Source organism: Bubalus bubalis, chromosome 19 (genome assembly GCF_019923935.1).
Source record: "Bubalus bubalis isolate 160015118507 breed Murrah chromosome 19, NDDB_SH_1, whole genome shotgun sequence".
In the NCBI taxonomy this organism is placed as follows: domain Eukaryota; kingdom Metazoa; phylum Chordata; class Mammalia; order Artiodactyla; family Bovidae; genus Bubalus; species Bubalus bubalis.
Window position 1 is genome coordinate 41,352,544 of NC_059175.1, and position 12,245 is coordinate 41,364,788.

Genomic DNA, 12,245 nt, shown 5'->3' on the forward strand with positions numbered 1-12,245 from the left:
AGAAACCAATGTTTAAAAAAACAATGTTTAGTATGAGTTCTAAAGAGTAATCCCAAGCATTTTTACACCACTCTAAAGAGGTTCATTCAAGCCTAAGCTGACACTAGAATATCCAGCAGAACTTTGGGGGCTGGGATGTTTACTTCATGGGCAAGTTTCAAGCATATATACACTCAGACGCTGGTCACCAGAGAGGAGTGATGATTAGGCTTTCTCACCAAAACAGGAACATGTGGTCTGGGAAGTGATCTCTGTGCTGCTTCTGGGAAATGGGATGGTGAACTAGAAATACTGCTCAGATATTTAAATAGCTTATTGGAGCAAAGAAAATATTTAAGAATGAGACTCTCCTGCATTCTGGGATATATCACCAAAATTTTAGTCAAATTTTTTCTTGCTCTAGTTGTTTGTTTGTGGATACAAGTGTGCTAGAGACCGACTGCCAGGCTAAGTGTTGCCTCTCCGAAAAGGTTAGCACAGCATCAGCGAAGCTAGATCGTCCTCAAGAGCTCTCCAAGCTCTGCACGTGTTGGAGTGTCAAGACCAGAGCTGTTTCCTGACTCTAAATCTCTCACAGCGCCCTCCAGAGGCCACAGAAAGTCAGCACAACACCTGCGGATCATATCATTGGAAAAAAAAGCAAGGTAGTAAACTTCTGAAGATGGCAGAGAAAGCACATCTCTACTCAAAGCTCCTCTCCAAAATTAACTGAAGACAATAAGAAAAAAGGCAAAAGAAAGCTGCATTCTGATCAAAGTCGGAATAATCTTCAACACCTGCGGGTGGTGAATATGGAACCAGGGTGAGGAGGTGAGGGAAGCCGGGAGATGACCCCAGGGTGGCGTTCAGCACGCTGTCCACACCAGAGTCTCTGCTGTGTTTGTGGTCCCTGACAATGTGCCTCTCAAGTGTGTGAGCTTGGTTCAGGCTTTTTGGTTTTTCCCTCATATCTACTGTAGACACTGTAAAATGTCTGGAGCAAAGAGCCTGGCAAAGTATGAACCCACTGAGCCACCCTGATGCAAAATCCAAGAGTAAGGCTTTCATCACTTGTAACAAGTCGATGAAAGAAGGGAGTGGATGGAACAGTCCCTCTTCCTGAAAGTAAAAAATGCCGTATGTCTCAAGATGTTTGCTAACTGCACAGACCAAACCAGGGACAGAGAAGCCAAAGGGAGTAGAAGCTGAAAGGGACTGATGTCTATTCCTCCCCATCTCCTTTCCATTCTGGTTCATTCCATATTAGATGCCAACGTCACATCTGGGTACCCTTCTGGGTAATGTCAGAATTTCTGGAATGGTGTTCTCAGGTGGTATCAGTGACCAGGCATATTACCACTCAAGAAAAATTGTTCGTATTTGCTTTTTTCCCTCTGGATAAAAAATATTCATTTATTTGGGTTCAAATCTTAATGAATCCTTCTGAGAAATTAACATGCTTCAGAGAAGTATTCTAAATATGAACCCATGGTTTCTTTTGTTATTGTTTACTGTCACATTCAATTTATTGAAAGACTTGACTTGTAATGACTAATCCGCTTCTTTGAAGGTCTTGCAATTGGGGCCAGGGTGGGACTGTGTTAGTCACTAAGTTGTGTCCAACTCTTTGTGACCCTATGGACTGTAGCCCACCAGGCTTCTCTGTCCATGGAATTCTCTGGGCAAGAATACTGGAGTAGGTTGCCATTCCCTTCTCCAGAGGATCTTCCAGACCCAGGGATCAAACCCAGGTCTCCCACATTGCAGGCAAATTCTTTACCATCTGAGCTACAGGGAAGCCCCAGGGTAGGGCTACACAGCTGTTAACTCTTGTTTCCCCAGCAGGTGGCTCCCTTGACAGGCCGTTATGTCCACTTAGGTGGACAGAGATACTCATGAGGTGGACAGAGGTACTCATGGCCATTCCCCCACCGTTCCAACATGCCTAGTCCTGTAGGAAGCACTTGCTGCAGACAAACTCCAGGTGTGGGGGTAGGTGGGGAAGATGGTAACTAGTTGCTCCTGGGGGATTAAAACACCAATCTGGCACTGAAAAATTCAACACAAGCAAGCTTCTGAAGCAAGCTGCAAGCAATCGAGACAGATCAGACTGAGCTGCTGAACTTGCCACATGGGACTTGGGAGAAGGGCTCTCCCGGGTCCTCTAAAGCTTGTGGCACACACCTGAGCACCGAGGTGGCAGCGGTCCAATCTTCCTGTGTTTTCTGTTCAGTTCAGTTCAGTCGCTCAGTCGTGTCGGACTCTCTGTTTTCTGTAGTTTTTTTTTTATCCCCAAACTCTAAACTTTTTATTTTGTATTATATTGAGGTATCGTCGATTAATAATGTGGTAGTTTCAGGTGAACTGCAAAGGGACTCAGTCCTACGCACACAGGGATGCACTCTCCCCATTTTCTCTATTTCACTCACCTCTGATTGTGCTTTCGCTTCCTGAATGAGAGTGAGGACAGTAGATCTTGACCCCACTGAAGACAGAACGGACTGCAGTCTTTGCTGATCCCCTGCTGAGACCAGGAGTTGTTGCAAACTAAATAATATAAGCATATTGGAAGACTGTTAAAGAAAAAAACTTCTCCACTGTACTAGGATGCATTAAGAATGATCTTCTTTCTACCACATTGCAGGTATTTTCTGATTTTCATGCTCTCTTTTGGTCACAACTCCATTTCAAACTGCTTGAAGAAGCTCAAACGCTCAACAGAAATTTCATTCACTGCCAACAGCAGTGGGAATTCCTATGGATTCTAGCATCCCTCCAAGATGTTAGGCGACCAATGCTGAACTTGAACAGAAAATTTCAGACATATTAAATATTCTGTAGCCTCCAGTGAAATATTTTAAAACATACTAGAAGTTTCCTGTTTGACTTCAGTCACTTTGAAAGGTTCTAATCCTCCCCCAATGGTCCTGTTTCCTTATCCTACCATCTCTCGCTCTCGCTCACTCGCTCTCTCTCTTCGCTCTGTGGTTTTGCAAAGTGCCCTGTCCTACAAAAGTCTCTCTTTAGAGCAACAGTTTGGGAAACACTTTTCCCTGCAGGCACTTTATTTTTCCAGTACTAATATTAAAAAAAAAAAACCTGGAGGCTGGAATAGAAAAAGGATGTTAGCGGGATTTATTCAGTGTAATCTGAATAAAGTCTGTCATTTAGCCAATCGTGTGTTTCAATGTTAACTTCTGACAAACGGGCCATGGTTACGTAAGATGTTAACCTGAGGAGCAGCCAGATGAGATGTACATGGGAAGTTTGCACTATTTTTGCAACTTTTCTAAAAGTCTAGAACTAATCCATTAAAAAAAAAAATTACATACAAGGGGAAGAGCGGACACTTACTTAACTGACCAACTTCTTCCGGAAGGCAGATCCTGGGTGGTCTCAGCCACATCGTGGGTTGAACTGGGTGCTCTGGGGTCAGTGGCTTTGGGACAGGCCCTTTCTGCCCCATCCTTGGGGCATGAAAGGGCTGTGGACCCAGCGAGACCCCCAGCAGGGGAGCCAAGTGACCTCCGGGGGAAGATTTCCAGCTCGGTTTTGAAGAGCACGGTGGATGGCCCTGCCGAGAAGTCCTCGCTGCAGAGCTTGTCCAAGTCGGGCATGCTCAGGGCTCTCAGCTCCTGGAGCTTCGAGCGGGACAGAGGTGAGGCCTGCGTGTGACGCACCGAGGACTTGTTCCTCTTGGCGGGAGAGGCGGGGGTTGCGGTCGGGGCAGGGATGCCCGAAGGACCAGGTGGTCTCTTGGGGTCTGAGTCAGCGCCCTTGTTACGGGCATCTGCTGGGGTCTGCCGGGAGATGGTCAGCATCATGCTGGACGGGGACTTGGTCATCGGGGGGACGACGGTGGTGGCTTCACCTTGGCTTTCGCTGCAGGAACTCAGGCTACGTCTCAGCGACCTTGCTGTTGGGTCACTGGAGTGGCTGAGGGTCCCAGAAACCACGCTGCCGGACGACCGTCTCCCAATGGGAGGCTTGGAGCTCACTGACAAGAAGGAGGAGGCCCCGGCCTTGGCTGCGGGCCGGTCAGAGTGGGCCAGGTTCTCGAAAGACTTGATCCTCTGCTTCACAGAGAAAAAGGAGGTGGCTTCATGGGGCCAGTTCTGTGGGGAGTAGTGATGCCTCCTGGTGACGGTGCCTCTGTCTGTGAGCTGGCAGCTGGTTTCCTGGGCGGACAGGACATCCGCTTCGTCTGTCGTCGGAAGGTTCCCTGAAGTCTCCAGCAAGGGCTTTACGCTGTATACACCCTGCCCATTAGCCAGGCTGAGAACAGCACCTCTAGACGCCTTGGCCTCGAGGAGGCCCCCGCTGGTGCCAGGGATCTGGCCGTCCCGAGGGGCGCGCCCTGGGCTCTGTGGGGCATGGCCCTCCCGGCCGAAATGACTGGAGAACTGGGCCGGCATGGAGTAGGTCCTGGTCGCTGGCCTTGGCGTGAAGTAGGGATGATCGTCCAGCACTGGGCCCACTGGTGGGCCATTCCTGGGCACCCCCAGGGCGTCGCCCATCTGGCCAGGATCAGCCTTTCTAGCCAGCAGCTGCGGGGAGGAAGAGGAGGAGAGTCTTGCCAGGCTGACGGATCGCTGCTGCGCTTCCAGCTCCACCTGGGAGACCCGGGTTGGGAGTAAGGACGGGTGGTTTGGGGAGGACTCCCCTGGCTGGTGACAGAGCCCAACCTCACTCTCCTCCTGACGGCTGCTCTGGGACAAGAGCCCCCCCTGCCTGTCCCTCTCAGCCGGTATGTCACCACATGTGCTCTTTGGCATCCTTTCAGAAGGGATCTCAATGATTTTCAGCTGCTTGGTTCTTTCAAGAGGCTCACCGGCAATTATTTTGCTTCTTTTGTCACCAGTCACCCCTGGCAGGGCTGCTTCTGCTGCAGAGTCTGTTTGGCTGGACAGGGACCACTCACCCTGCCCGGGAGTGGGGACCTCCAGCTTGCCGGCCGCCGTGGACGTACCACTCCTCAGTACTGCGGGACTTGCTGGCCCCGGGGATGCCAGGGGAGCCCTGCTCTCTGGACCACACTTGGGAGGGCTAGGGGCAGCCGGGAAGCCTCGGTCGGGTTCCGTGTGCACAGCCGGGTGGAGCCTACCACACCCACCTTGCTCAGGAAGGGTCTTGGGGGTGGTCATGGGCGAAACAAACATCCTGATGCTCGAGTCGGATGCCGAGGGCTTCAGGGAGCCCGGGGTCCCAGGGGGCAGCTTGCCCTCCACACACTGGGGAGACTGAGGGGCGGCTGCGGCAGTCTTGTCCAGTTCTTCGTGGTCAGCTGTGTGGAACCGGTGCGACGCCACCTTAGAAAGCATTTTGTGGGAGGCCTGGGGTGAGACAAGGGCCTTCCTGTGCTCCGTGCTGCCAGTCTTGCCCGTGTGAGCAGCCGGGACCTCGGAACTGACTTTGCTTTTGCTTTTGATGCTCAGTCTCTTCAGCTTAGGACCAGCTTTGGGTTTCTGACAGTTACTCAAAAGGGTTTCCACAGAACTTTTCCTAGGCAAGTCTTTATTCTCAAGATTCAGCCGAGGAGGGGGGCTATCTGGCACAGGCACCCCCTTCTTGTGGCTTGAGCTCAGCACCTGGGCCTTGGGGTCGGGACTTCTGGCCAGCAGCGTGGATTGTTCCATTTCAGTTTTGCTCTGCGGATGCATCCCGTGGTTGTTCTTATTTATCTCTTTAAACCAGGCCATGAGGGGCCGCCTGGAGATGGCTTTTGGCTTTGGCAACAAGTCCTCTGGGCCTTGACCTCCAGAGATGTGCAGGTTTCCCAGAGCTGAGTCTCCGTTCTTGGGGACACACGCCCTGAAGGAGGCTTGGTTTTCAGCAGTGTGAACATCTATTTCTTGTTTCTCAGGTGGGGCCTTGTCATCCAAACGGTCATACTCCAAACCATTCACCATGTTAGGAGAACCAAGGGTACCTGGGGAGCTGGGGATAGGCCTGGTACCCGGAGGAGGCTGGGTGGCTTCCCCAGAGTCCTCTTCACTCAGGGACCTGTGGTCTTGGGAGACCCTTGCATCCTCAGGTGGCTCCGCCTCCTGAGAGCTCACATCTGACAGAGGAAGTGGCGGCTGCGGAGGGCTGGAGGTGCCTGGCACGAAGCGGGCTGTGTGGCCTGCTTCTGCCCCCACCTGGCTCAGGGCTCCATCCTTTGGTGGCAGGGCTGTGGCGAGGGCAGGGCAGGCGGCCACCCGGGCAGGAGCAAGGACAGTGGCTGAGGGCCGATCGGGGGAGCCATCCGTGGAACAGATTTCCACCTGCTCCTCCTCGGACTCCATTGTGTCTCCCTTGTGAGAAGGCTCAGGAGGATGAGGACAAGGAGGGGACCAGCTGTCCCGGGCGGGAGCTCGTGGGGCTTCAGTGAGTGACTCGGGGTCCGAGGATGAGTCCTCCACGTCCCCGTACATGGACGAGAGGGACACAGATGGCTCGGTGCTGTCGCCCAGGCCTGACAGCGAGGTGCTGTCTTCGTGGAGACTGCTGAGATTCCTAGAGTAGTTGCTCAGAAAGCTTTTGTTCACAGTAAAATGTCTGTCGGGATTGATGGAATCCAAAACTGAAGGCTGGCCGGCCCACTGAGGGGGAGGGGCTGGACCAGCCGCCCCGGGCCTCCTTGGGGCAGGGGTCGGACTCCCCGAGGCTAGCTGTGGCCCCTGGGCAGCCTGCTCTCTGCTCAGCCGGTCCCCTTTCCCGGGGGAGGGAAGTCTTGCTCCGGAGGCCTCTGGTTCCACCAGGAGCCTGTCGATGTCCGTCACTGGGCAGCGCCCATTCCCTCCGGGGCAGCCGGGCCCGGAGGCACCCCCACACGCCTCCTGGGCCTTGTCACTCGGTAATGGCAGGGCCAGGCCAGTCTGTGGGGCGCTGGTAGACCCTGAGTCTGTTCCCTGGGGCAGAGCTGACCCCTGGCAGTTTCCAGGGACAAGGACTGCTGAGGTTTGCGGAGCCTTGGCATGGTGACCCAGAACCCTCTCTTGGCTCTTCTCCCCGGACATGAAGTCTCGTGGCAGCCCAGCACCAGTCGAAGGTGCCCCCTCAACCACAGGTCCTGCTCCCCTGGGGGTCGTTGCCTTCCGGGCGGTGCAGGGCGAGCTGGCGTTGGGAGCTGCTCTCATCTCATGGAGGTCAGGACGAGCCATTGCCATTGTCCCTGGGGATGTGCTGTCCTCAGACTTGGGGATCCTGGGTGATTCTGGCCCTCCGGGGTCCTCAGGTCGCCTCGCTGGCTCTGTGTCCACTGAGATCTGGCTGGGGTCAGGGTGAGCTGCCTCCTTCTGCCCTGGGGAAGGGAGAGGGTCTGGGGAGCCATCTGGTCCTGGGTGGAGAATAAAAAAAAAAAGATTGGAGTGGTGGGGGAGACACAGGGTGAAAGTTTATAAAACAGAAAACTTCAATGAAAACAAGTGAAAATTGTAAACAGTCTCAATTTTTTGGTCTTTTTTAGAAAGACATCCCACAGCTTAAATGTAGGCCTGTTTTTGTCTCTAAAATTATAGAGTGCTCACATCGAACAAATACCACTGTGCTTTAGAGGCTCTAAAATAACTCAGCATGGACGGCAGGAGGACCTCTGCCTCTGCCCTTTCTAGTTATTTATAAGGACAAGGGGACACCAGAAATCCTACACTTGGGTTTCTGTACATCATCCGCCCTCTAATGGCAAAAGCCACAGGAGTCAGCAGGCTGTTCTATTTGATTCCTTAGCTTGGGGTGATTCTGCAGTCAACTCAGTCCCCCGCAGACTACATGGGGGTTTAGCCTCGTGCCTTGGATTAGGAGTCACAGGGTAAAGTGAAAGAGTCCCAGCAGGGAACTCGAGGGATGAGAGGAGGCTGATTCAGGCAGACGCATAGAATGCTCCAGACATATGTATGGAAGCCTGCCCTGTCCTCCAGCGTGTCCTGACCAGGGTCAGGAGTGTGGGAGACTGAGGCAGTCAGATTATCCCAGGAAGCGGAGACAGGGCTGCTGGACTTGAGTGGGATTCTGGGGGCACATCTGGAACGGAAGCCAAGGAGGAGGAGAAAGAGCAAGGAAGGAAAGGGAATCAAAGCAGAGAAGCCAGAGAGAGCGTGAACTCTCCGAGGTGCAGGGACAGATGCCACCTGCCTGGAAGTGAAGTCCCTCCACGTGCTGGGTCTGGAGAGCACACGTGTGGGTTAGTCTGTCCACTTCTGGTACATGGCTTCTTACAATAGGTGGGGGAACAGGCAGAAAAAAGAACATTAGATTTGCATTTCCTTATGAGCCCTGGGTTTGAGTGAGGGTGGAGCAAAAGCCTCAGTCACAATGAAAGTTTTGCTTAGAGGCGTGTCTCCCCCAGATGTTATAGTCACTCTGCATCGCCCATGCAAGTCAGCCTAACTGCATACGGCTTCCCCCCGAAGTTCCTAGAGCAGTAATTAGGAGCTAGTAGCACTTGGCGCTGTGCTGAGCTTCTTGTGGGCTTCATTTCCCTCCCAACACTGTGACCGCCGGCACCGGAATGGTGGGGAAGTGAGGCGCAGGGTGGTAAGCAGCATATGCAGGGTCCGAGAGTTCATGGCCAGGGGTCCCCCCAGGATGTGGACTCCACAGCTCATGCAGTTACCTCAGCCCTGACCACATGGCCTCTGTGGAGACCACCCAGCAACAAGACCGGTTCATCAGGATACCTACGGAGACCTGACACAACCTCCCCAGGTCCCCATGGAAGGCCAGGGGCACCACAGACTCACATCCATGGCCTCCTTTCTTCTGCTCAATTTTCCTTTTTAAAACTTTTTATTTTGTATCAGAGTATAGCCAATTAACAATGTTGTAATGGTTTCAGGTGGACAGCAAAGGGACTCAGCCATACATATACATGGATCCTTTCTCCCCCAAACTCCCCTCCCATCCAGGCTGCCCCATAACACTGAGCAGAGTTCCCTGTGCCATGCAGTAGGACTGTGTTGCTTATCCGTTTTAAATACAGCGGTCAGTGTGTACTTGTCCATCCCATACTCCCTAACGATCTCTTCTCCCTGTCGTTCCCTCCGGCAACAGTAATCTGCTGAATCTTTTGAATTCCCTTCAGTATGACTTTCCCGTTTCTACTGGTGCCAACTAGGAGGCTTCCCTGGTGGCTCAGATGATAAAGAATCTGTCTGTAATACAGGAGACCCGAGTTTGATTCCTGGGTCAGGAAGATCCCCTAGAGAAGGGAATGGCAACCCACTCCAGTATTTTTGCTTGGAAAATCCCATGGAGAGGAGCCTGGCGGGCTATGGTCCATGGGTTCACAGAGCTGGACACGACTGAGTGACTAAGCATGCGCAGATGCTGGTGCCAGCTACAGGGAAAAGCAGCAGCAAAAGGAAGGGATGTGTGTCTGTTTTTCAGATTGATTCATTCGCTGAGCAAACCCTAAAATTTTGTTAGCAATTTGGCTTTTGTGCAAAGTGTGTAATGCAAAAAGGTTTTACTGATGGAGATTAAATTACATGGAAGCAGTCCATGATGTCACCTTTCAAAACATTCCTTCACTTGGAAAGCCCCCAAACGCCCAACAATGGGAAGCATACTGGCTCAATTATGGTGCCTTATGGGGTAGAAGGCCCAGCAGCCTTTACAACTGATGTCATGGGTGTAGAAGAATGTGGAGGGCCTGGTGCAGCTTCCTAACCAGAGTAGGTTACAGGTGTGCTGATAACCTGACTTAGGATTAGGGTTAGTGCTGAGGATGGCCTGATGGGGCCAGCACCAGCCACACAGGTCTGGGAGCATCTTGCTGACCTCTTCAGGCTCCTCAGCTATTCTATAGACGCAATACATAAGAATTATTTATTTTTTACTTCTCAGTGGAGGCTTTTCCTGCCATTTTTCAGTACATTTGGTTTCACATAAACAGAGTGTTGAGTTTCTGAAGGCAGGGTATTCCTGTTTCACATTGTTCCTCATTCACTAAGGTACATGTCACAAAATGAGTAAAGGCTGGAGACTAGCTGAAGACAGATACCCATGAACTCAGGCCCAGTGATCTAGTAAAGTTGTTAAATGCAGGTAGCTTTTATCACTAGCCTATGAAGATCTCTCTCCCTCAAAGTTTTCCCCATATAACATTTTTATTAGTTAACTTCTACTCTCCCATCCTAAAGCTTAGTAAGTGATAAAATACTCTTACCTGTCCCGGGTTGTTGCCCCTGCTTGGATGTCGCTGCAGGTGGGTTCTCTGTAGGGTGGCTGGCATCTGGGTGGGACAGGGCACCGCCTGGTCCCCAGTCAGTGGCGACCCGTCCATCCCCGACGGACAGCTTGTCCAGAGATTCCTGGCACAAGGACAACTGTGAGTCACTGTTAAAGGCTTTCAGGGTTCTCTGCATCCTAATACATCACATACAGAGGAGAGCTGGTTTGGGAAAATTCAAGGAGCCCTGGACCAGAAGCCACAAGACCCAGATTCTGGGTTTAAGGCCCAACTAGAAATTTCATGGCCTTGTCACTCTTCCTAAGCATTCAATTTAAGATGTGGGTGATAAGTAGTAGTAGTGATGTTAGTCGCTCAGTCGTGTCCGACTCTTAGCGGCCTCATGGACTGCAGCCTACCAGGCTCCTCCGTCCCTGGGATTCTCCAGGCAAGAGCACTGGAGTGGGTTGCCATTTCCTTCTCCAATACATGAAAGTGAAAAGTGAAAGTGAAGTTGCTCAGTCGTGTCCGACTCTTAGCCACCCCATGGACTGCAGCCTACCAGGCTCCTCCGTCCATGGGATTTTCCAGGCAAGAGTACTGGAGTGGGTTGCCATTGCCTTCTCTGCCAGGGTGATTAGGAAAAGGCCAATGAAAACCACAATGAGATAGCATCTCAACCCCCTCAGGATGGCTTCAATCAAGAAGATTGAAATAATAGAAATAACAAGTGTTGCAGGGCTTGCCTGGTGGCTCAGCGGTAAAGAATCCACTCGCCAAACACAAGAGACATGGGTATGATCCCTGGTCCGAGGAGATCCCACAGGCCACAGAGCAACTGAGCCCATGCGCTCCAGAGCCCGTGAGCACTAACTGCTGAGCCCACACGCAGCAACTACTGAAGCCCGCCTGCCCTGGAGCCCATGTTCCTCAGGAGGAGACACCACAGTGAGAAGCCTGCACACTACAACTAGAGAGCCCAGGGGCAACAATCAAGACCCACCACAGCCAAAAAACAAGATAAATGAATACATCTTAAAAAAAAAACCCAACATGCAGTGCACAAAAAGCTCTACAGAGGTAAGGCATTATTGTTACACTATGCACTGTGATGCTCAAGACCACAACCAGCTCATTTTGGCAGTCATGGAGAGAATGCATCTGAATAAATAAAATTAGCATTTAACATTTTAAAACTATACTTTAGCCAAGCGTCAATTACTTCCTTTCTTCTAATACCTACCATGAAAATTTTCTCTAAAATAACCTTGCTAAAACGTTAAATCAGATTTATTTGATATTTACCCTCTGAGTGAAGGAGTCATAAAGTGGCCCAAAGGTGGCAGCAGAGGAAAGAAGTGAAACAGATTATCATTTAGCTACTTTTGTTTAAAAAAAGAAAAAAAAATAATTTAGTAAAATGTCAATTATCTGCTTAGGGAACTCAACAGTGTTCAGCTCAGTGAATTTTCTATTTACTAATAAGGCATAAGTGTGATATGAAAACAGAAATATCTGAAACTCAACAGAGGTAGTGACTGTCCAGCACTGTGAATGCAGCAAGTGCCACTCAACTGTACACTTTAAAATGCTTTGTTGTTCAGTTGCTAAGTCATGTCCAACTCTTTGCGACCCCATGGACTGCAGCATGCCAGACTTCCCTTTCCTATACTAACTTTATGTTAAGTGAATTTCATCTCAATTTTAAAAAGTATTAATAAAAACATTAAAAGACAATCATTTTCCAAAATAAAAAGTCTCATTTTTTTAAGTTCCCAATATAAAGGGTAAATACTTTATGGGCAGTGCATTCAATTTTCTTTCCCATATAGTATAAATAAAATTTGGGAATGAGAAATTTTACAAGAAAAACAACTTCTGTACAAAAATTTTAAAAGGTGCTCAAAGTTCTTACTGAGAATACTAATTCACAATTATGACATTTTAATAGATATAAATTATTATAAAAAAGATATTTGAGTAAAATCCATGATTTGGCTTTATATACTTATTTAACTTATATGCAGAGTACATCATGAGAAACGCTGGGTTGGAAGAAGCACAGGCTGGAATCAAGATTGCTGGATTATTATTGTTATATCAATAACCTCAG

General features: G+C 50.3%; 1 protein-coding gene across 1 annotated transcript in view; it reads right to left on the minus strand.

The window, feature by feature from the left end:
* PDZD2 (PDZ domain containing 2) overlaps positions 1-12,245 on the minus strand; it is a gene marked incomplete in the record, with an annotated part of 385,834 nt that overhangs the window by 11,637 nt on the left and 361,952 nt on the right. Inside the window, 3 exon segments of the mRNA XM_045163655.1 lie at positions 2,409-2,526; positions 3,334-7,300; positions 10,130-10,274. Coding sequence (XP_045019590.1) covers positions 2,409-2,526; positions 3,334-7,300; positions 10,130-10,274 — 4,230 coding nt within the window.